The sequence below is a fragment of the Erpetoichthys calabaricus genome, chromosome 5 (assembly GCF_900747795.2).
Source record: "Erpetoichthys calabaricus chromosome 5, fErpCal1.3, whole genome shotgun sequence".
NCBI lineage: Eukaryota > Metazoa > Chordata > Cladistia > Polypteriformes > Polypteridae > Erpetoichthys > Erpetoichthys calabaricus.
Genome location: NC_041398.2, coordinates 179,894,839 through 179,920,164, shown reverse-complemented (window position 1 = coordinate 179,920,164; position 25,326 = coordinate 179,894,839). Strand labels below are relative to the sequence as shown.

General features: G+C 38.3%; 1 protein-coding gene across 3 annotated transcripts in view; it reads right to left on the bottom strand.

Annotated features, from left to right (window-relative positions):
- Positions 1-25,326, bottom strand: part of mfsd10 (major facilitator superfamily domain containing 10) — a 59,315-nt gene that overhangs the window by 6,702 nt on the left and 27,287 nt on the right. For all 3 annotated transcript variants that reach the window (XM_051928601.1, XM_051928600.1, XM_051928598.1), the window contains exons 7-11: positions 19,524-19,632; positions 14,779-14,890; positions 9,392-9,500; positions 4,639-4,729; positions 3,631-3,678 (exon numbers count right to left, since the gene is read on the bottom strand). In XM_051928601.1, coding sequence (XP_051784561.1) covers positions 3,631-3,678; positions 4,639-4,729; positions 9,392-9,500; positions 14,779-14,890; positions 19,524-19,632 — 469 coding nt within the window. The remainder of the gene's footprint in view (positions 1-3,630; positions 3,679-4,638; positions 4,730-9,391; positions 9,501-14,778; positions 14,891-19,523; positions 19,633-25,326) is intronic.

Below are 25,326 nucleotides of genomic sequence, written 5' to 3'. Positions count from 1 at the left end.
TCTTTCTTTAGCTACTTAAATTTTGAACAAGATTTCCTCCCACAGTCCAAAGACATGCAGGTTAGGTGCGTTGGTGATCTTAAATTGTCCTTGGTGTGTGCATGAGTCTTGGCACCCGGCCCAGGGTTTGTTTCCTGCCTTGTGTCCTGTGTTGGCTGGGATTGGCTCCAGCAGACCCCTATGACCCTGTGTTACGATATAGCGGGATGGAAAATAACTGACTGACATGACTGAACTCCCATTCGTCTCCGAGTATACCATTCAAACTTACTAATTGTGCTGTGCCATGCAAACAACTTTGTATCAATTGTGGATTGTGCCTGCACACATGGCATCAATGTATTTATGGAACCACGCGAAAAATGGAGTGCATCTCAAGCTTGCAAGCCAATTTAAAAAAAAAAAGAAATGAAAGAACACTTTGTAGAGTTCAGGTTTAGAACTGAATAAAAATAAAAGATTTCTAAGCAGCATTACAAATGGGAGCACCAGTCTAATGTGTATTCCATGAAATTTAAAAGGGCCACTTCTTGAATCATTAAGTGTGTAGTTAAGTAGCCTTAATTCAGTTATTCTCTGGATCATCTCAAACAAAATATGTCAAAAGATATTTAGTGTGTTCTACTTGCCATGGGCACAAAAAAAATTCTGTCACAGGAAAACATTTTCATGAGGCATGCAACATATTGTGGCATTGTGATAGTACAATGCCCGCTTTGCCATTTAGGACGGTAATCATGGGGACTTCAATTTTAAAGATGAGTCAGAGACACTAATGTTATTGGCTATAGTCCTCCACAGTGTCTGGGGCAGGTGTGTGCTAGGCGTCATCTGCAGGAAACCAGAAAGGGCAGTGATAGGGAACAGCAAGAGTTGGACTCCCAGTGTAGTATGAAAATGCACTTGTACACATTCCTGTGTATGTATGTGTTGTTCATTCAAAGTGTGGAAAATATGCAGCATATTGTATTTTTAAAAATGCACTGTGCTGCTCCCCAGAGCTATGAATGTGGTCATAGAATATAATTTGAATTTACTGTTGCACTGTGGATTACCTGTGTTGTGTATGCAGAAATAACACAAGGAAGCGTGAACATGCCCTGAGGGCACTGAAGTGTTAGATACAATAGAAGCAATGCGCATTTCACATTAACTTTGGAACAGTGGTCTTTCCACAGATATTCAAAGCGGCACCTGAGTTGGCCAATTGTTTGTGCTTGTCATTTATTAAATTTGAAAAATCCTATGGTGTTATACTCTTGGTATCTTTGTGGAAGGTTCTTTTTTTTATCTCATCCATTTCTAGCCTAAATAACAATCACAAACAATTGGCCAACTCAGGTCCGCTTTGAATATCTGTGGAAACACCACTGTTCCAAAGTTAATGTAAAATGCGCATTGCTTCTACTGTATCTAACACTTCACTGCCCTCAGGGCATGTTCACGCTTCCTTGTGTTTCATGATACAGATGGACAATGACCCAAAACATACAGCCAAAGCAACCCAGGAGTTTATTAAAGCAAAGAAGTGGATCTTAACCCAATTGAGCATGCATATCTATCTATCTATCTATCTATCTATCTATCTATCTATCTATCTATCTATCTATCTATCTATCTATTTCACTTGTTGAAGACTAAACTTCAGACAGAAAGGCCCACAAACAAACAGTAACTGAAAGCCACTGCAGTAAAGGCCTGGCAGAGCATTAAAAAGGAGGAAACCCAGCATCTGGTGATGTCCATGAGTTCAAGACTTCAGGCTGTCATTGCCAGCAAAGGGTTTTCAACCAAGTATTAGAAATTAACATTTTATTTCCAGTTATTTAATTTGTACAATTACTTTTGAATCCCTGAAATGAAGGGATTGTGTTAAAAAAATGCTTTAGCTGCCTCACATTTTTATGCAATCGTTTTGTTCACCTCACTGACTTAAAGCTGAAAATCTGCATTTCAACTGCATCTGAGTTGTTTCATTTAAAATTCATTGTGGTAATGTACAGAACCAAAATTAGAAAAAAGTTGTCTCTGTCCAAATATTTATGGACCTAACTGTAGTACAAGGACAAATGAAGCCAGTGACAAAACCCGGTTCTGGTGTTGGGGCCTGAGGATTGGAGTCTGTTGGTATCGTCTTCAATGCAGGTGCTGAAGGCATCCTTAGGAATAGGTGGCAATGTCATCTATCCATCCATCCATTGGCTTCAAGGTGTGGTGGGCAATTCTCCAAGGCTTTGTAATGTTTTTCCAAGTCCAGGGCCCCCTCAGACAAACATGCAAGTCCATAAAAGGCCACAATGCTCTCCAAACAAGGACACAAGTTTGTGCTAACTGAACACACATAGAAAGTAGCACATGGTTACAGCATCCCACAGTCTGACTGAATGGTTTCCAGTTGTCCTAGTTCATCTTTTTGTCACATTGCTTGCATGGCAGTTCTCTGTGTCAACTTGTGTGCTTAATCTGGCTATGTGTCTGCTGTACCGCATGTGAGTAAAAATCAGGTGCTATAAGATATATTTTCACAGATCACAATGATTTATTATGCCTGCAGGGAGAGACAGTCAAAAAAAACCTTGCTAGACACAAAAAGAGCCTGAAAGAATTTTTATAAAATAAAAGATTAATTTTTAACAAAAAAAAAAACAAACTCAGAATTGCCTAAACAATAAGGCAACACAGAGCAAACAACATCTCAAAGCAGTTCATCCAAAGCGAAGTCAAAAAACAGAGCACAGTGTCAACAATCCAGTAATTACATTTTAGCACAGAAGAATCTCAATTCTCACCAAACACTCCAAAAAGCATTCAAAATGAACTGCCAGGATCTGTGGGGGACCCGCCAGATTTATTGCGCGGATGGCAGTTCCTGGCGGTGACTGGCAGGTAGCCCCACTCCTCAGGGCTTCCCCCACAACCCACACTGAACAAAACGCATAATAAATGAATGTAACATTAACACAAAACAATGTCCCAAAAGTGAACAGAAACGATAGATTAAACAAGAATATGAAATCAGCCAGGGGAGGAACCCTGGCCTAAATATAACCTTTGACAACTGAATGTCACTTTTTATCAGAAGACTTCCATTTTTTGTTTATGAAGGAAGAAAACTAGTTTTAATTCAGATAAATACGCACAAGCCATCACTACCACAGAGGTACACTATGTGCTTTGTCACCATTTTCAGTCACTTAATGCTTTGTGCACACATGTCACTGAATGTAACTGTCATCGTGCACAGCTGTGCTGTGCTGGCTGCTTAACTCCGTAGTAGAACACCTTGCTTGTGATTCCCAGCATACGGAGCACGCATTCTAGCTGTGCCATCTCCCAGTATGTTAGCTGCTGGGAGAGGGAATCCAGTTCATCTGGACCAAGAGTATGTGAGCATTTTGAATTATTTCTATTGCATAAAGCTGTCTTCTCTGTTAATACATGTACACAGTAAATATAATCCACATATTCGAAGGAATAATAATCCTCTGTGGAGTAAGGACTTGTATAAACCAGGTGTTTAAAGTTTATATTAACCTATTTGTAGATTTTTTTTAAATACTGCAGTCAAAATAAACATGGAAAAACAGAAGATGCCTTGATCATATTCACATTGTGTTAGTGAAGTCTTACCATAAGCAGACACAAGTGTAGATAAGCAGGGGACAACTATAGCAGCAGCTGTAACACAACAAACAGAATACAGTTAATCCTACATTCAGTTCAATTTATTCAGATAGAGCTCTCTTACACTTATAAGCCCTCTATACGAATTATGAACATGGTATTCACAATACAGTGTACTTTACAGAACACAGAATGAGGCCTACGAAGAAAAGAACACAGTATCTACAGTCAAACATGGTGGAGGTTCTAAGATGTTTTGGGGATGTTTTGCTGCCTCTGGCACTGGATGCCTTGACTGTGTGCAAGACATCATGAAATCTGAAGACTACCAAAAGATATTGGGGCGCAATGTAGGGCCCAGTGTCAGAAAGCTGGGTCTGCGTCAGAGGTCATGGGTGTTCTAGCAGGACAATGACCCCAAACATACCTCTAAAAGCACCCAGAAATGGTTGAAGAGAAAGCGCTGGAGAGCCAGCAATGAGTCCGGATCTAAATCCGATTGAACACTTATGGAGAGATCTCAAAATTGCTGTTGGGAGAAGGCACCCTTCAAATCTGAGAGACCTTGAGCAGTTTGCAAAAGAAGAGTGGTCAGAAATTCCAGTTGAGAGGTGTAACGAGCTTGTTGATGGTTATATGAAGCGCTTGATTTCAGTTATTTTTTCCAAAGGGAGTGCAACCAAATATTAAGCAGAGGGTGCCAATAATTTTGTCCAGCCCGGTTTTTGAGTTCTGTGTGAAATGATGTCAGATTTGGCTTTTTTTCTCTGTTTTTTTGTGTTGTTCCAATGCACATAAAGGCAGTAAACATCTGTATACCAAAACATTTGTAATTGCAACAATTTTCTGGGAGAAATAGTGCATTTTCTGGGAAAATTCCAGGGGTGTCGATAATTTCGGCCATGACTGTAAATACAGAGCTTACAAGTGGAACAAAGCATTGTTTTAACTGGACTGCAGCAAAATTTCACCTACAGATTTAACAAAGCCAACACTTAATCTCTGAACTCTTACCAAAGGAGTACAGGAGCAAGCCAACATACAGCATAGTGACACTCCACGCCAAGCCAATTAAAACAAATGCAGGGATCAAAAGGATTATTGCCTAAAAAAAAGGAAATAATTACTTAAGAATCTTATAGTTAAAAATTAGCTTTCTGAATGCTGTATCCACATTATCCAGTCTTTCCCTCCAACTGAGATCGTTAATCGGTCTTCTGTGGTACTGAAAATATACCGACATGTTCAAATGCTCTATCACCCTAAATATGCCAAGAAGCGAGTCTTTATAGAGTGTAATAAAATCTATGAAATGTCTAGTCAAGAAAAGGCCATTCATCTCTTGGTGCCATTACATTTTACTTCTTCAGGGTGTTACAGATTATAGTCCTCTATGTAAAGAAATACTTCACCAACATCTGTGTGATATTTGCTCTTAATCTGCCCTCATTGCTGCTCATTATGTTCTTCTAAACAACACATATTAAACTGGCAGGTGGTGGGCATCTCTGTCTTTGTAAGGTAAAAAAAAATTCACCTTTTTAAATCTTTCCTCAGCTCATTTCCTGTAATTCTGAAGACCAAACAAGAACACTGTATTCCAAAAAAAAAAAAAAAAAACCCTCGTAAATATTCTTGATGTAAGTTAGGAATGACTTGTACTTTGCCCACACCTAACATCTTACTTGATTTTTTATTGGCTTGTGCAAATTTTCTTGTTGTACACCATTTTAAATAGGACATATTGTGTAGCTGCCATATTGCAACATTGTATCTAATATTTATACTGTAGGTGCTTTCCCACGGCAAGAACTTTTTTCAGGAATCTCAGGAACTTTTATAGCATTCCCACCACAAAATCTTGGGCCATTTGTAATTCCTGGTACTCTTCAAATCTGCTACTATGGCACATTGCGCCGTTCACCACACAGAATCAATAATCTCCACTGTGAACTTTAGAACGTGGTTCACTTCATACACCATCACTCCTCATAGCTGTTTCCGCACCATGCACGTCACAGAAGCAAAGAAATCGTGACCCCATGAAGTCATAATCACTTCAAAGCAATGGTGGGGAGGTCTCCCATGCAGTCCCGATCTTGCCGCACCTTGCAGCACATCACTCTTCTATACTATGCCATGCTATGCCACACATCAAAGTAATAATCTCCCTCATGAAGTCATGATCTATTCAGAGCAACGAGGTGGGGGTGTCCCTTGTAAACTCCAAAAATCACCTCACTTCATAACACATCACTCTTCTTTGCGTGTCACATATTCTACATAATGGTTTTCAGTTGTTGTTGTGCAGTGGGAATGCAACACATGAATGTGGCCAGGGAATGCAAGTGGCCCAGGGCCGTCTCATACAGGAACTCAGTGGCTCGTGAAAACAAAGTTCCTGTGGTGGGAAAACACCATATAACCTTACCTTTTTTTTCTAAAATATCTTTTGTCACCTATCTACCCAAATCCTAAGTTTGTCTAAATATTTCTATGGAGAGTCTGCAATCTCAAGGGTACAGCATTTACCAATCTGCCTGTATTGTGCAACTTATTTTTTATATCGTTACACAAATGATTTCTGTTGATTGCAAAGAATAGGAGCCTCAATATACAGTAGATGCTCAGATGACACAATAAAAAGTTTAACTGATTCATAATGATGGTGAGGCCATAATTTATTTTCTCAGCTTATGAACTTAATGTGCACCCCGTTGAACAAACTCCTAATGCTATCAGTTGGATGATTAGCGCGTCATATGGCACAACTCCTATGGTACTGCACGCTTTTTAAAAGTCAAAGTGAATAATATGTTTCACTGTTCAACTCTAGTATATTAGTTAAACACAATCTCTTCTGTCTAAACCCGTGCTGACTGTTGACTGTATTGCACAAATGTGTCTCTATAAGTCGCTACGAATTACAGTTAGGTCCATAAATATTTGGACAGAGACAACTTTTTTTCTAATTTTGGTTCTGTACATTACCACAATTAATTTTAAATTAAACAACTCAGATGCAGTTGAAGTGCAGACTTTCAGCTTTAATTCAGTGGGGTGAACAAAACGATTGCATAAAAATGTGAGGCAACTAAAGCATTTTTTTAACACAATCCCTTCATTTCAGGGGCTGAAAAGTAATTGGACAAATTAAATAACTGGAAATAAAATGTTCATTTCTAATACTTGGTTGAAAACCCTTTGCTGGCAATGACAGCCGGAAGTCTTGAACTCATGGACATCACCAGATGCTGGGTTTCCTCCTTTTTAATGCTCTGCCAGGCCTTTACTGCAGCGGCTTTCAGTTGCTGTTTGTTTGTGGACCTTTCTGTCCAAAATGAAATGCATGCTCAATTGGGTTAAGATCAGGTGACTGACTTGGCCATTCAAGAATTTTCCACTTCTTTGCTTTAATAAACTCCTGGGTTGCTTTGGCTGTATGTTTTGTGTCATTGTCCATCTGTATCATGAAACGCCACCCAATAAATTTGACTGCATTTAGCTGGATTTGAGCAGACAGTATGTCTCTGAACACCTCAGAATTCATTCGGCTGTTTCTGTCCTGTGTCACATCATCAGTAAACACTAGTGTCCCAGTGCCACTGGCAGCCATGCACGCCCAAGCCATCACACTGCCTCAACCGTGTTTTACAGATGATGTGGTGTGCTTTGGATAATGAGCTGTTCCACGCCTTCTCCATACTTTTTTCTTGCCATCATTCTGGTAGAGGTTGATCTTAGGTCCAAAGAATGTTTTTCCAGAACTGTGTTGGCTTTTTTAGATGTTCTTTAGCAAAGTCCAATCTAGCCTTTCTATTCTTGAGGCTTATGAGTGGCTTGCACCTTGCAGTGCACCCTCTATATTTACTTTCATGCAGTCTTCTCTTTATGGTAGACTTGGATATCGATATGCCTACCCCCTGGAGAGTGTTGTTCACTTGGTTGGCTGTTGTGAAGGGGTTTCTCTTCACCATGGAAATGATTCTGTGATCATCCATCACTGTTGTCTTCTGTGGACGTCCAGGTCTTTTTGCGTTGCTGAGTTCACCAGTGCTTGCTTTCTTTCTCAGGATGTACCAAACTGTAGATTTTGCCACTCGTAATATTGTAGCAATTTCTCGGATGGGTTTTTTCTGTTTTCGCAGCTTAAGGATGGCTTCTTTCACCTGCATGGAGAGCTCCTCTGACCGCATGTTGTCTGTTCACAGCAAAATCTTCCACATGCAAGCACCACACCTCAAATCAACTCCAGGCCTTTTATCTGCTTAATTGATAATGACATAAAGACAGACTTGCCCACACCTGCCCATGAAATAGCCTTTGAGTCAATTGTCCAATTACTTTTGAGCCCCTGAAATGAAGGGATTGTGTTAAAAAAATGCTTTAGTTGCCTCACATTTTTATGCAATCGTTTTGTTCACCCCACTGAATTAAAGCTGAAAGTCTGCACTTCAACTGCATCTGAGTTGTTTCATTTAAAATTCATTGTGGTAATGTACAGAACCAAAATTAGAAAAAAGTTGTCTCTGTCCAAATATTTTTGGACCTAACTGTACCTACCTTTTTTACACTATATGACAATGTTGGCTAATCTAGTCCTTAAGAGTTTCCCAGAATTATAGTATCCTCAGGAAAAAAAGATGTTAAATGTATGTTGTGAATACTGTCTGATTCTAGTGAATTACTTTTTTTTTAGTCATTGGTCTTTGTAATTGGTCCTCCCTGTGTGGAGTTTGCATGTTCTCCCCGTGTCTGTGTGGGTTTCTTCCGGGTGCTCTGGTTTCCTCCCACATTCCAAAGACATGCAGGTTAGGTGCATTGGCGATTCTAAATTGTCCCTAGTGCATGCTTGATGTGTGTGTGTGTCCTGCGGTGGGCTGGCGCCCTGCCTGGGGTTTGTTCCTGCCTTGCGCCCTGTGTTGGCTGGGATTGGCTCCAGCAGACCCCCGTGACCCTGTAGTTAGGATATAGCGGGTTGGATAATGGATGGATGGTCTTTGTAATTTGTATACTGTTTGAAATTATCTGAATATTCCATGTAGCTTGTCATGTTACTTCACTAGTTAAAGCTTCATTAAACATTAATAATAAAGTGTATCAGCTACTTTGTTTTCTAAATATTTTATATTCTTCTCACTGCCTTTAATATTAGTAGAAGAGTGTGGCAGTGTTTTGCAGTATTCATTCAGGACCCTAGAAAACTGGGTTCAGATTCCTATATGTTCTCCTGTGTTTGTTTGGGTATTCTATCCAGTGTTCCAGTTTTGCCATCATGTCCCAAAGTTTTGTGTTAAAAACGCATGATGAAATATGGATGAAGGTTACACAGAATCAGAAAATGAAGTATCAATGGTGAGAATGATGAAGTGTGACTAAAACAGAGAAGTGGTTAATTCTGTGTAGCTCAGTGGCTAAGGTACTGGACTGTAAACAACAAGATCCACCATTCAAGCCAGACATCTTGGTCAGTGTGATCCCAAGCAAGTCATTTAACTATTTGTGTAAAGTATAATGAAACACAGTTCAGCAAAAGTATGTGCCACATGAAATAAATAATTGTAATGTGTTGATGAATCTTTTGTTACTTAGAACTTTCAGTAATAGAGCTGAAAGCTACTGATATATTTGGGCTCCATCCAGATCTGTTCACTTCAGGCAGCCAGGTGCAACATGTGCTACTGTGCTATATGGACGACTGTTGCCTGCTCCAATTTTAACTAGCAAATAAATATTTTTCTAATCTGTAAACTGTATTTTCACTTACTCGTTTGATGGTTTTTATTTCTCTCCCAGGCTCAATTCTTCTAGCATAACCTCCTTGGATGACAGCCATTGTTATGCCAATGAAGAAAAACATCTTTCCTTGCTGCATGCTGGTAACAATAGAAAGAAATGGGCTTAGTGGTGTTGGAAATGGGGACATAAAGAATATTCCTCAATCTTAATATTCTATGAATATTATGTTAATGTTTCAATGTATAGCAAGACAGAGAAGTTTAAAGGCTAAAGGCATTCATCCCAAATGATACGTTTAGTATTTTTCAAGTGTAAGTTATTTCTTCACAAACATACTATATATGCATTGTCTACACGAAATTGTGTCCCAAAGTGCAGTGTTTTCTATAAATTAAAAAAATATATATGCTGCCCGCACTGATGCTTTTCAATGGTTGCAATGGGGCACAAAGCACTACCTGAAAATAAATGCCTAAAACATATCAAATACATCTTCTTCAAGTTTTGATAAAAGAAAACATGCCTTTTGAGTTTCCAGCGTATGTTTCTGACAACAAAAGGGGTCTAGAAATAATCGTTTTACTGCATATTTCTGGCACTATTTTTCTAGAGATAAGGATACAACTTCTGTTTGCTAGTGTGAGTTCTCACATAAATACAGAAGTAAATCAAAACAAAGCCAACCATGTGGCATGAACAGTTTACTGTGATTTGGTCTATCAAGAGGAAACCACGCCCCAAGGGGAGGTGAAATGTTATTGCAGAAGATTAAAGGCTGAGCTATCACACACAGCAGCTAGGCTTTTAAAATGTCTAAATCTCATAATACTGGTGATTTTTTGTTCAGAAATGACATGTATAAGCTATTTTACAATGTTTTTGTAATTGCAAGACATGGATCAGTACTCAACCACTGTGTTGGCTTGAAAAAATTGAACATATTTGATAAATTTGAAGGCTTTTGTTTACCAGCTTTACCCATGCCCAAGTAATTCCAATCTGAAACACCAGTGCAGGCAAGATAGATTTTTTTTTTTAATTTATAGAACAAACTTAACTTTAGGCAACAAATTCACATGGCAAAGGCATTTATACCATGTTTGTGAAGAAATAACTTTAAATTGAAAAATACTAACCTTTTCCTTTCCTTTTGTTTAAACATTTGGTCGTTACCTACCTTACTGTCAAAGTTTATAAAAAATATGTAAAATTGAATTTTAATGCATTTTTAAATATTGTAAAAAGAGTGCAGTGTCTTAATTATTTATATACAATTTAAAAGGTTAAAAATGTCATATTTTAAAGAGCTAGTTGACAGTGGAATGTGGTAACTTATGTGATAGCTCTCAAATGCAAATGATAATATGTTAGATTAGGTTGCATCCAATGTATTACACTACATGTCAGTTAAATACAAAAAGATTCATCTTAATTTGAAAGGTAAATCTCTGATGTACTACAACATTTTTTTTAGTGTTTTTAAACCAGCAATCCAGGTGGATACTCTTCTTTAGCTGTTTCAATTTTGTAATTTAATAAGAAAAAAAAATATTTTATTATGGAGATAAAGTATTTAAGAAGAACTACAAGCAATTTTACAAAAATAAATATTTATTTATTCTTATGATTCTCATCATGAAAGGACAGATGCATCCGATTCAAATAATTAACAAACTGCCAAACATCATAGTTAAGAACCTGTACATTTTCAGTGAAACAGTTCATTCTAAAATGTGAGAAAATGGATGCACTTCTCTCATTGCTGGACATTCTTAGATTTCCAGAACACTATTTCATTTATTAGCAAATGTTTTAGAGCATTATGGTTGTCCTATGTTACTTTTTCACTACACGGAGGATCTTATTTTGTGATTGCAGAAAGCCATTTTGCATTTTGGGATATCTGTCCTTTGTCTTCCAGGTACCACCCTGAAATGCAATTATCTGCTTTACTAAATATCTCAGTTTCAAGACAAATTGAGTTGTTTCTTGCCTGTAGAAGAGTATTCAAAAGAAAATGCATTAGAATTAACTAGTACTGGAATTTTCTTCATTTGAATGTCTATTAATGCTTATAAACCATTATATCAATAACATTCAAATTTTTTGTTTTTTGGTGCATGACGACATTAATATACAAAAGATGTTTAACAGATTATAGTTTTATATATCACAAGTGTAAACTTGAAGGAGACAGCTTTGGGAGAAAGAACTTTTAGGATTCAACAATGTGGCAAATGACAATGTAAATGGTTTGGCTCTCCATAGGAAATTTGAAATTGTGTGCACCATAATGAAAGCTTGGCAAGTCTTCCTCTTTCATTGGCATAAGCAGTGCCACTTAGTAGGTCTAACCAGTAGGTTAGATTACCTCATTCTAGTCTGCTCTGAGTCCACCTGCTCTTTCATTTCCCCTTACTGAAGCTTGTCACCCTGTACCTCTGCTCCCCTTATTATAAAGGACAGTTCTCACCAAATGGAGAGAAGCACACGTAATTTAGTGCGCAGAAGCAGGCACAATACTGACAAAAACAAATCTTGTTTATCTGACTGTGTCTTATATGCAGCATGGCATTGTTAAGTGGCTTGTGTAAACCAGAAGGAGGCTGTTTTTGGAGAAAGAACTTTTAGGATTCAACGATGTGGAAATCAGTATGCATAACATATAATAGATTCTAATTATTCAAATTAAATCTTGCACTTATTTACAGTTTGTATCATGTTGTTGGGTCCTGATTACATTTTGTGATCAGAGGCACTGCTGCCTCCATGTAAACATGTAAACATTGATGTGATGTCATGTCAGCTGCTTTGGTAACAGCAACAAGCTTACAACCTTTGCTGCAAAATAAAAACACAAGTATACACTTTAGTTTTTGTTATTGAAAGAATGGATGCAATTTTGGACTGCTCGGCTATGAATTTTGATATATAATAATACTGGGACGTGCACAAAAAAAACAGCCCTGCATGTAGTAAGGTGTTCCACACCGGTTTTAGCAACACCAAATATAGCAATATAATCCTAGTGAGATTAATGTGCACATTTTCCCTCATTATGTGTTATGGGTGCATGCCCAGGGGCCTGTGATGGTAAGCCTTTTCACCAAACAAATGTTTGATGAACAGATCCAGTATCCACACACTGAAATGACAGAAGTGGGTGAAACTTGATGAAATGATTGAGTATCTGCCTGCCAAAATAATCAAGGAGGTGTCCCCTCCCCCACAAGCTCAGAAATCACAAGTAAAAAAATAACATGTACAGTAAATGACCTGTGTCTCTGCCTGCTACATTTTTAAAAGTATGACCAAGAGTCTGTTCAGAGGCAAAAGTTACTGAGGAGCCTGTGTGGGGCTTAATTTCATTATTCGGAATTGTCATTATGTTAATTCTGTTGTGTGCATGTTCGAGAGAAGATGTGCCTTACTCATTGAGACAATTTATGAAGCTTTGGCCTTGGTCAACTTGAGCAGTATCCTGTTGAGAATTTTGCAGAAACATTCTCAATTCAGTAACTGGTAACAAAAGAGACATACTTGTGGTTTGGTGATCAATGCACCAAAACTAAAAAACCTTTCTGTCTGTACCCCAGTGTTATTCACCAATATTCTGGATCATATGTAAAGAAGTCCTCCTAAAGTCAACTCCGAGATTATCACAACACACATGTGTAATGAAAGTCAGGTCAGCATGAACTCAACGGTCTGTATGCTACTTATTCATGTAAAACTCAAGAAAAGCTCTGTCTTCTGCTAATTAGAATTCAGACTTTGAGGCATTGGCGAGATGTTTTTAGTTTTATTGTGAATCACGTTTCCAGAACAGGAACGGGAGTGCAATGTGCAGTGGCCATGATTCAATCGAGAATTTCAATAAAATCTAATGGTAGTTTTTTTTGTGTGCACAGCAGTGCTATTATTGTCTCTGGCATAAGGCAAATTTATATCTCAACTGGTTTGTTTGTCTGAAAGATCTTGGGGTAATTTTAAGTAGTGATTTGTAATTGAAAAAAATATATAAAAAAAAATAAAGTGACACAATTTTATGGAAAAAGCACTAAAATGTAAAAAAAACATTTTATTCTTGTACTAAGATTTTGTTGGTCATATGTGACTAAAAGTAAAATCGTGGGGTGCCCATTAAAGAATTAATTTAATTCAATTAAAATGCATAGATTCCTTAAATGATGCTAAAAAAATAACTCTTACAATTTCAAAATGTCTCCACTTATAACCATTATCCTACATACTTTAATCAACTTTTATATGATGTGTCATTTTCTTTCCATTGTTAAGCTGGTTATACATTTCATTTTAAGAATGCTAATTTTCATATATATGTGTATTGGCTAAAAGCACTATATATGTATAATCACTAAAAGTATAATATAAGGAAATGAGAAATTTAAACTTGATGCAATTAACGTACAGATCCCGGGTCAAAACTGATGAAATATTACATTGTCACCGGAGATCAATATGCATGCAAAGTTTGAAGGAAATTGGTTTGGTAAAAGTGGGTAAAAAAACTGATTGCAAAATTTGACCCAGACAAACAGAGAGAAGAAGTTGAATTAAACTGTGTAATAATAATAATAACAATATAACAGAGACACAGAATCTAAACACAAAAGTTAAAAACATCAATAAAGATGTTCTCCAAACATGATAGTTTGGAAAGTACGAAAACAATAAAGAGGCACTGTGGCCAAAATGTTTCCCAAGAAAAGAAGTTTGAAATCCAGGTTAAAGCTTCACAGACAGTCACAATCCATCTGTTTCACCAACCAATTGCTTCTTAATAATTTTTATGGTTCTCCACAAGTTTGAAGGGCTCTAACTCAAATGATTTGGGAGAAGCTAATGAAAATAGTGTTGGATGTAATCTTGGTAATAAATCTTCTACTATATAATACAACACTAAGGTCTGTGTGTCCAGTCCTTTGGAGCAATATGATTGGTCCGTCTGGCTTTGGTGACAGAATGAAAGAGGAAGTGCAAGTGTGAGAAGCACGAGGAGGAGCAAGCTGGGAGAGTCACCTTTAAAGGCAGAAAGTATAAAACCGGATCAGAGGACAGAAAGGCACTACAAAAAAATAATGACAGAGCCTGAGAGGCATGCTTTATGGGAACATGCTTGAGAAAAGGTGCGCCAGTGAAGAGACATTGAAACACACCCGAATACAGAGGAGAGGCACTGAATGTACATTTAGGGAAGAGAGAGCAAATATTTTGAAATTATTTTATTACCCATCTTTGGCAGGTGCCGTTCTTAGTAATATGTAAAATTAAATGGCTATAAAAGGCCAATCAAGAAGCCTTATAAATTCATGTATATTAATTAATGCATTATTAAAACTATGTATTATTTTAGTTATCAACACTTTCCCATCTGGATTTTTTGTAAATTACCTGTTAAACTGGAAGCGCTGATGAGTAAGGAAGCTGAGGGTATATTCAAGTCCAGAAAACAGAAACAAGTATAAGAAGTACACAAGTCCCAAGATTTTAAGGTTCTGTAGACCTAAATAACATATTAAAAGAAAAAAAACATTAGTGTAATCGACAAATATTGTATTGATTTCAATTTCTGGCTTTTTTTTCCTGAACGTAACTAGAAAACACAAGAGAAAAAAATGCAAACAGTTTGTAGAAACATGTAGATGATCTCTGAAGTAAATATTTTTAATCACTGCAATATTAGAAAGAGACAATAACCCTAGGATGACTTTTCTGCAATTAATACAAATTATGTGATGTATGAGCTTTTTATAATGTTCATACATTAGATCATTAATCCTTCTTTCCTTTTTTTAAACCTGTTTAATACACAATAAAAAGATTTACCTCAATGTACCAGCCACTTAGCCTAGCGCACAGTAAGCTGCAAGCATCCATCAAGAATTTTCTGAATTGTGGGCTTCCACGTGTCTTTTATGCTGTGTTTACATGAAACTGATTCTGAATTTTTTCACTTACGACGCTGATCAGACTTTGGCGTAAACACCCAAAACCACATAATCAATGATTATTAGAGTTCAGATACAGGTCACTTTTGTAAGTGGTACTGAATTCTGATTCAATTCGGATCACCCTATCAGACCTGAGTTTAAACAGATTACATTTTTACTCAATGATGTGTGTTATTATGTTATTTTCATACATCATGCAACATGTTAAGGATCAGAGGCAGTGGTGCTGTAAGAATTATGTTTCTGGACTTCTCTAGCACCTTCAACACAATCCAACCTCTGCTCCTTAGGGACAAGCTGACAGAGATGGGAGTAGATTCATACCTGGTGGCATGGATCGTGGACTATCTTAAAGACAGACCTCAGTATGTGCGTCTTGGGAACTGCAGGCCTGACATTGTGGTCAGCAACACAGGAGTGCTGCAGGGGACTGTACTTTCTCCGGTCCTGTTCAGCCTATATACATCGGACTTCCAATACAACTCGGAGTCCTGCCATGTGCAAAAGTTCGCTGACAACACTGCTATCGTGGGCTGCATCAGGAGTGGGCAGGAGGAGGAGTATAAGAACCTCATCAAGGACTTTGTTAAGTGGTGCGACTCAAACCACCTACAACTGAACACCAGCAAAACCAAGGAGCTGGTGGTGGATTTTAGGAGGACCAGGCCCCTCATGGACCCCGTGATCATCAGAGGTGACTGTGTGCAGAGGGTGCAGACCTATAAATACCTGGGAGTGCAGCTGGATGATAAATTGGACTGGACTGCCAATACTGATTCTCTGTGCAAGAGAGGACAGAGCTGACTATACTTCCTTAGAAGGCTGGCGTCCTTCAACATCTGCAATAAGATGCTGCAGATGTTCTATCAGACAGTTGTGGCAAGCACCCTCTTCTATGCGGTGGTGTGCTGGGGAGGCAGCATAAAGAAGAGGGACGCCTCACGCCTGGACAAACTGGTGAGGAAGGCAGGCTCTATTGTAGGCACGGAGCTGGACAGTTTGACATCCGTGGCAGAGCGACGGACACTGAGCAGGCTCCTGTCAATCATGGAGAATCCACTGCATCCACTGAACACTATCATCTCCAGACAGAGGAGCAGCTTCAGCGACAGACTGCTGTCAATGTCCTGCTCCACTGACAGACTGAGGAGATCGTTCCTCCCCCACACTATGTGACTCTTCAATTCCACCCGGGGGGTAAACATTAACATTATACAAAGTTATTGTCTGTTATACCTGCATTTTTATCACTTTTTAATTTAATATTATCTATCTATCTATCTATCTTAAAACCATCATGGAAGATAAAGCGAATGGTCAGTATAGCAAGAAAAAAAACTTCAATAAATTTCTTTGCTACCCTGACACACCATAATTAGAAAGCGAGCTGTGCTTTTAAAGCATGGAAAATTAAAGTGCATCAGCAGAAAAAATGTGGGGGATCCATTTTTATGCCCCACCTGCATCACTGTGTCACAATGCATGTACAGCACATACAGTCTATATAAGCTGAAAGTTATGTAAACGCTCAGGCCACATTCAGCCTGTGTAATGTGAATACCACAGATGTTCAGTCGGACTTCTTCAACAATTCTGATTCCAGTTTCAAGAACTGACTGTGTAAGTAATCTAGTGGCATGTGTGTGGACACCTCAACATGCAAGTAATATATGTTTTGACATCCAACTGTTGTTAGGAATTGTCTTCAAATGTCCAGTACAGTATATGTCTTTAGTAAGCAGCTACATAAATTAAGCACACAATAGTAAAAGATAATTGAAAAGATTTATATATATACTGTATATATATATATATATATATATATATATATATATATATATATATATATATGATTGTTTTAAAATAAAAAGGTGCACTTAAGACACAGCAAAAAATGCTGATAATGCAAGATACTGTAACTAAAATTAATTATAAAAAAAACTACTGCTATGAAAATTAGATATGGAATATGGCATAAATATTATATGCTATAATATAAACATCTGAGCATAATAATATATGCATATAACTCTTCATGCATATAATAAAATAAACAAATAACTCCTCTATGCTGTTTACCAAGATCAGCTCAAGAGACAGAAAAAAACATTGATAATGCAAGATAATTAAAATTAATATAAAAAAAAACTACTGCTCTGAAAATTAGACATAAAATATGACCAAAAATATTAATATGCTAGTATATAAACATCTGAGCATAATAATATATAAGCCTATAACTCATCCATGCTGTTCACAACATTAGCGTTCTACAAGGCTGCTGCCTATACAGTCTGTCCACCTTTGTGTAGCAAAGCACGAAGGCAACACTACTGTGACTGGCCTCATGAGTGACAGGTGTGAGACTTCCTACAGGTGGGTGGTAAAAGACTTGACTGTATGAGGTCATAACAACAGCCTCTCCCAACAAAACAAAGGGGATCATTGTTGACTTCAGAAGGAACAAAGGCAGTCAAACTTTCATGGTCATTCAACACCACCTGCATACTTGAAAAGGCTCTTTTTTCGAAGAAAGCTAAAGGGCTTTACCAAAACACTAGTGAACTTTTACTGCTGCACTACTGAAAGTATGCTGACCAGATGCATCACAGTGTGGTTTAGTAACCTGACTTGAAAGGACTGTAAACTTCTCCAAAAGACTGTATGTACAGCTTCTGAAATATTTGGTGCTGACTTTCCACAGCTTCATACCATCTACCCAACCACATATTTGAGGAGAACTGAATGAATCCACTACGGTGGGTTGGCACCCTGCCCAGGATTGGTTCCCTGCCTTGTGCCCTGTGTTGGCTGGGATTGGCTCCGGCAGACCCCCGTGACCCTGTGTTCAGATTCAGCGGGTTGGAAAATGGATGGATGGATGAATGAATCCATCATCTCTGATGACAGCCACCCGGTTATCCCCTTGTTTTCACTTCTGCTTTCTGTGAAGCACTCCTAAAGCCTCACCACTCACTCCACCTACCTCAGCAACAGCTTCTTCCTGAAGGCCACAAAGTCATTGAACTCTCATTAACCTGATCTTCCTTGCCCTGCACTGTGTACTGTACCCACCTGCTGGTTTATGTGTAATGGTTAATTTTATTTTTTGAACATTTCATTTCACCACCACAACAGTGGCACAAGAACTTCACTATGCTCTCACAGTATATGAAACCATAAACCATTTAAAATAAATATTTACTCCTCCTTCAATAGCCGCTTGTTTTTAGAATCCGCTTAAACTCGTCATCATAGTCTTACATTGTTAACCTCATTGTCAGGTTATTGCCATTTTAGAATGCATCAGACGACATATGCCTGTTGCTAAACATGTAGCTATAACCCTTTCAAACATGCAATATCCCACAGTTTGTTTCTTTGTATTGCAAGGTTAGCTATTAGAAAAAATATATACAAACTGAAATCATTTTGAAAAATGAGGACTCTTTCTACCTGTCCATACCAAAGAAGACATTGTTGAACCTAATTACCCCCAAATGCTGTCATATGCCATTTACTTCCCAGCCACTTGCATTGTGACAAACTGAGAAAGGGCTTCACCAGTATATGGAGGAACACACTTGGGCAGTAATAATGCAGTGGGGAACTGAAACCGTAAAAATGGAGCAGCTAGTGTTTTCAGATTTTTGGTGCTTTGGGTTGGTCGTCAGATTTTTCAGTTTCTCATTCATGCCATTGCATGTTTTGAATGGATTTTGATCATTTGAGTACTTGAGTAAAACTGTAGTAGACCAAATATTGCACTTCTCTGTTCCTACTCATAAATGTGTTTTTAATTAAACAAACACACAATTAGCTGTGGTAACAACAGATTTAGATATTTAGCACACTTCACTTTTTAAATGGGACCGTCATCTGTCAATACTCAGGAAGTCAACAATTAAACACCATTACATTTCTGGAATGGTTAAAAAAATATTTTGCAATTTCTATGGGTGGAAGAGGATACTAAAACAGAATATAAACTAAGGATTGTTTTTCTAAGTATCTTTGGAAAATAATTTTAAAACAATTGTCATTTCAAGAAATTTCCCTTTCATGGTAAGGAATTTTTTTAAGTGTGTGTACTGTTTTTGCAATTATTAAGGTTTGTTTTTCATTCAAAGATTGTGCATCTCATTGTCCAGATAAATATGTGCTCCTAATATGTGTAATACTTACTTTCTTTGTGATGAGCATCCTTTTTTGCAGTTAAAGCAGAGAACTGAAATAAGGATAACGGGCTTAGGAGATCGACAGACTGCTGAAAACCAGAAGTTACTGAAGCCACCTATAATGAAAAAAGTTTGAAGAGTGATTGATAAAAGAAATGTCAGAAACTAAGTGCCAAAGACACCTGAGGAAACTATTCATCCATCTATGGCCATTCATTTCCCACTGACCTTGGCCAGAGGCTGTAGGTACCTAGAGTACACAACTACTAAACTATAATGGAACATTGAAAAACTTAGTAAATTAGTAAATACACGTAGGGCTGGGCATTATGGACTTAAACTGATACTGCAATAAATCTGACCCAAAATTGTGATATTTGATATTGTATGTTCTTAAATCGCCTTACGGATTGAAGAGCAGCTAGACATAGCATTTATATAAGTCCTCCATTCAGAGACCAAAACAATACAATACAATACAATAATATTCTCAGATATTAGAGAAGGAAACGTTTATTTTTCAATATGTAACAATTTCATTTATACTGTAGCTGTGCCTAAAAGAAACAGTCTGCTCAAAGAACATGTTTTTTTCCAACCATTTTTGTTGGACTAGCTGTGCTACCCATCTAAGACAGGGTGAAATCAAATCAACATAGACCTCAGTGTTAACGTTTGCTGTGCACCATGCTATGCATATTTCTCTGTTTTACGCCATTTGCTACAGGATTCGTAAAAGCAGTGTTAATGTTTGTGATGTGCCATCTATTGGAATGACTATACTGTATTACTAAATTCTAATCAAAACGAATAACATGGTTGTTTATTTAATTTTTCCTCCAATTTACAATAACCTTAATAGACTCATAAATCACTACGATTTATACTAGTAATTATAAACATGGGCGGCATGGTGGCACAGTGGTACCGCTGCTGCCTCGCAGTAAGGAGACCTGGGTTCGCTTCCCGGGTCCTCCCTGCGTGGAGTTTGCATGTTCTCCCCTTGTCTGCGTGGGTTTCCTCCGGGCACTCCGGTTTCCTCCCACAGTCCAAAGACATGCAGGTTAGGTCGATTGGCGATTCTAAATTGGCCCTAGTGTGTGCTTGGTGTGTGGGTGTGTGTGTCCTGCGGTGGGTTGGCGCCCTGCCCGGGATTGGTTCCCTGCCTTGTGCCCTGTGTTGGCTGGGATTGGCTCCAGCAGACCCCCGTGACCCTGTGTTCGGATTCAGCAGGTTGGATGGATGGATGGATGGATGGATTATAAACATTAATGTAATGTGCTATGTATGGAATATCCACAACTGTTGCAATTTGGAAACTCGGATCACTTGCTAAATGAAAAATCCAACTCAAAATTAAAGTATAATGATCGGTAAAGCAGTTCACCCCATGAATGACACATGAATACTGAATTATAAACACAAAAGACAATATGAAAGCTGTTTTCATACCTCCTTCTAATGTTCCAGTACAAAGCGGAAGCCACAAGCTAACAATGCATGGATGTGTCACTTTATGTGTGAATTACTGGTTAGTGTAGTTATCTGGCCATTCACAAAGTACAAGTATTTTTAGTGTGCAAGTTAATGTGACAGTCCGGGTCAGCTCCACCCTCCCTGATCGCTTCCAGGAGCCTCTTGAACCTGGAATTGTTGATAGTTGTAAACCAACATGAGCCGGGCAAATGAGGACACACACAGTCAGCAAGGGGTTTGTGCAAAGTGATAGAGTGCTTTTTGAATAAAAAAGCTACTGTTCCAAAGTGCGGTGCAAATTCAACAAATAGTCCATCAATAAATAAATAATCAATAAATCCAGAGTTTTCAGGTAAAGGTTACAATCAGTCAATAACTAATTCCATTAAAATGAGGTTAAAATTCTAGGCAGGTTTCTCTATTGAAACAGTAAGGGGCCCCAGTGCGTCTTTCTAAAATCTGGTATGTCCTCAGCTTATCCCATCAGGTCCTTGCAGCATGATGAGAAGTCCACTGACAGGTGCAGTCAATCAATTGATTCCGTGTTCAGGTTCCTACTGCCTGTCCATCGGTGTCCATAGGACTCCCCACTGAACCCCACTCGCATCTCCCTCAGCCAGTCCGTCTGCATCAAAAGGAAGACACCATTCAACAGGGTCATTCCTACTCCTCTGCACTGCTCTAAGGAGCACCCCATCTCCAGCCTCCACACTCAAGTGCAGGCCTGCCATTTGCTTCCACGGGGCATACTCCCAACCACTTGCCTCCATTCTTTACTGTACAGGCTCTCCCTCTTGTTTCTTTCTCATGTTTCTTTTTGATTCTCCTTTTTGTTTTGATCTGACCTGATCTGCATTCTACCATGCAGGCATCTTCTATACTGCCCATTTACTATACAGTACTTTTATACTGAATTGGTTTCGGTCTTACTTAACAGACAGAAAATTCTTTGTGAGTTGTGGTGATTGTACTTTGGAGACCCAAGATATTGTATATGGCGTACCACAAGGATCTATTCTGGATCCATTGTTTTTTTTTCAAGCTATATGCTTTCATTAGGACAGATTATGTCAAAGCACAAGATGGGTTACCACAGCTATGCAGATGACACACAGCTTTATTTATAGTGCCTGATGAGCTTGATGCTCTTGGCTGTCTGATCCAATGTCTTAGCAGTATTTCCAATTGGACTAGTAGAAACTTTCTCAAATTAAAAAAGGAAGAAACAGAAATCTTAGTGATTGGAAAACATGGAAATAGCAAAAGTATTAGAAATAAACTTGATCCCTTAGGTTTAAAAGCCAAGGCGGGGGTAAAGAATATGGGGTAATCATTAACTCTGACCTAAACTTTAAATCACGCTTTGTGTTTAGTTGGTTAGATTACTGTAATGCACTAATAACAGGACTACTTAAGACAGACATCAATCAGTTAGTGCAGAATGCAGCAGTCAGAATCTCACCTAGAAAAAGAAAATTTGAGGACATCTCACCAGTTTTACTGTCATTACATTGGTTGCCTGTGTCGTTCAGAATTGACTTTAAAAAATTATTAATGGTTTATAAAGCCTTAAATAATCTTGTTCTGTTCTATATTTTAGAATGCCTGTCCGTGTACACTCCAAGTCGTAAACTTAGATCTTCAAATGGAGGTCTTCTTATAATTCCAAGAGCCAAGCTTTAAAGAAATGGTGAGGCGGCCTTTTGCTGTTATGCATCTAAAATCTGGAATACTTTACCAACAGAAATTCACCAGCCTAATACTGTAACATTCTAAACATTCTAAAAAAAATGCTGAAAACCCATTATTTTAATTTGGATTTTTTGTAGGTACATTTCAGTTGTATTCCTTATAGACTACTAGGGGGCTTACCCCCTGCTCGCTTTGCTCGCCAACCCTCCTTGCCTGCACTACGCGCCTGCCACTTCGCGTCTCTGCTGCTCGTGTTGTGAAGAGGGGGGCTGAACGCACCCCAAAGAGACACAGTCGCTCCTCCGAAACCCCCTCTTAAACAGTGATACAATGGGAAACAAACAGGTTTTTGTTTTACCTCCTCTTTGCTCAATCAGCTGCTGGCTTACTGCTTCTGCTGCCGTGTGCATGATCTGCATCTCGCACAGCGCTTCAAACATTTAAAAGCCTGAACATCAACTGTCCTACTCTTTTTCTCTTTTATTACTGGCCCTGGGTGTGCTTAAATCTCTTGGCACAAAATCTCGTCTTGTGGGATGTGAGTTTTTGATATTTTTTAGTTTATAATTTAAAAATTGAATAAGAATCTGAAAATCTAACAACATCACATTAAAGTTCGATAAATTCTGAAAAGAATGATACCAAACATATATATGTAGGTTTTAAAATAAGTCAGATTTAAAGCGTGACAAAAAAAGTCACATAAAAACATCACATAAAATCGTTGCACATTTAGACTTAGGATTTTATATATAGAGTAGATATGGGTATAGAATTGTCATATTCTTCAGGCATCTGCATATATACTAATCTCTACTATTCTCTGCTATCTTTTCTGGTTCTTCTGTGGTGGCGATCTACGCCACCACCACCTGATCAAGGCACCATGTAGCCCCCAAAAATGATGGAATGAAGGTGGGTGTCTCAGCTGTCCACAAGACCAACTTCATCATGTTAAGCATGAAAACGAAGAGGACTGATTTTGAACCTTTCATGTTAGGCAGAATGCCCAGTGGGGGTCTTTTGGCCTTGAAACCCCTGCAGATGTTGTTTCTTTTCTCCAGCCTAACTGGAGCTTTTGTTTTGTTTTTTTCTGTCCTTCCAACCATCTGACCTTACCTTGTTTTGTTGTTAAGTTTTCTTTATATTATTGCCTAATCTTAATTGTTTTTTTTTTTCTTGTAACGTTCTCTTTGTTATCCTGCAAAGCACTTTGAGCTACAGTTACGTCCATAAATATTTGGACAGAGACAACTTTTTTTCTAATTTTGGTTCTGTACATTACCACAGTGAATTTTAAATGAAACAACTCAGATGCAGTTGAAGTGCAGACTTTCAGCTTTAATTCAGTGGGCTGAACAAAACAATTGCATAAAAATGTGAGGCAACTAAAGCATTTTTTTAACACAATCCCTTCATTTCAGGGGCTCAAAAGTCATTGGACAAATTGAATAAATGCAAATAAAATGTTCATTTCTAATACTTGGTTGAAAACCCTTTGCTGGCAATGACAGCCTGAAGTCTTGAACTCATGGACATCACCAGATGCTGGGTTTCCTCCTTTTTAATGCTCTGCCAGGCCTTTACTGCAGCGGCTTTCAGTTGCTGTTTGTTTGTGGGCCTTTCTGTCTGAAGTTTAGTCTTCAACAAGTGAAATGCATGCTCAATTGGGTTAAGATCAGGTGACTGACTTGGCCATTCATGAATTTTCCACTTCTTTGCTTTAATAAACTCCTGGGTTGCTTTGGCTGAATGTTTTGGGTCATTGTCCATCTGTGTCATGAAACGCCACCCAATCAATTTGACTGCATTTAGCTGGATTTGAGCAGACAGTATGTCTCTGAACACCTCAGAATTCATTTGGCTGCTTCTGTCCTGTGTCACATCATCAATAAACACTAGTGTCCCAGTGCCCCTGGCAGCCATGCACGCCCAAGCCATCACACTGCCTCCACCGTGTTTTACAGATGAAGTGGTATGCTTTGGATAATGAGCTGTTCCACGCCTTCTCCATACTTTTTTCTTGCCATCATTCTGGTAGAGGTTGATCTTGGTTTCATCTGTCCAAAGAATGTTTTTCCAGAACTGTGCTGGCTTTTTTAGATGTTCTTTAGCAAAGTCCAATCTAGCCTTTCTATTCTTGAGGCTTACGAGTGGCTTTCACCTTGCAGTTTACCCTCTGTATTTACTTTCATGCAGTCTTCTCTTTATGGTAGACTTGGATATCGATACGCCTACCCCCTGGAGAGTGTTGTTCACTTGGTTGGCTGTTGTGAAGGGGTTTCTCTTCACCATGGAAATCTTCCACATGTAAGCAACACACCTCAAATCAACTCCAGGCCTTTTATCTGCTTAATTGATAATGACTTAACGACGGACTTGCCCACACCTGCCCATGAAATAGCTTTTGAGTCAACTGTCCAATTACTTTTGAGCCTCTGAAATGAAGGGATTGTGTTAAAAAAATGCTTTAGTTGCCTCACATTTTTATGCAATCGTTTTGTTCATCCCACTGAATTAAAGCTGAAAGTCTGCACTTCAACTGCATCTGAGTTGTTTCATTTAAATTCATTGTGGTAATGTACAGGACCAAAATTAGAAAAAAGTTGTCTCTGTCCAAATATTTATGGACCTAACTGTAC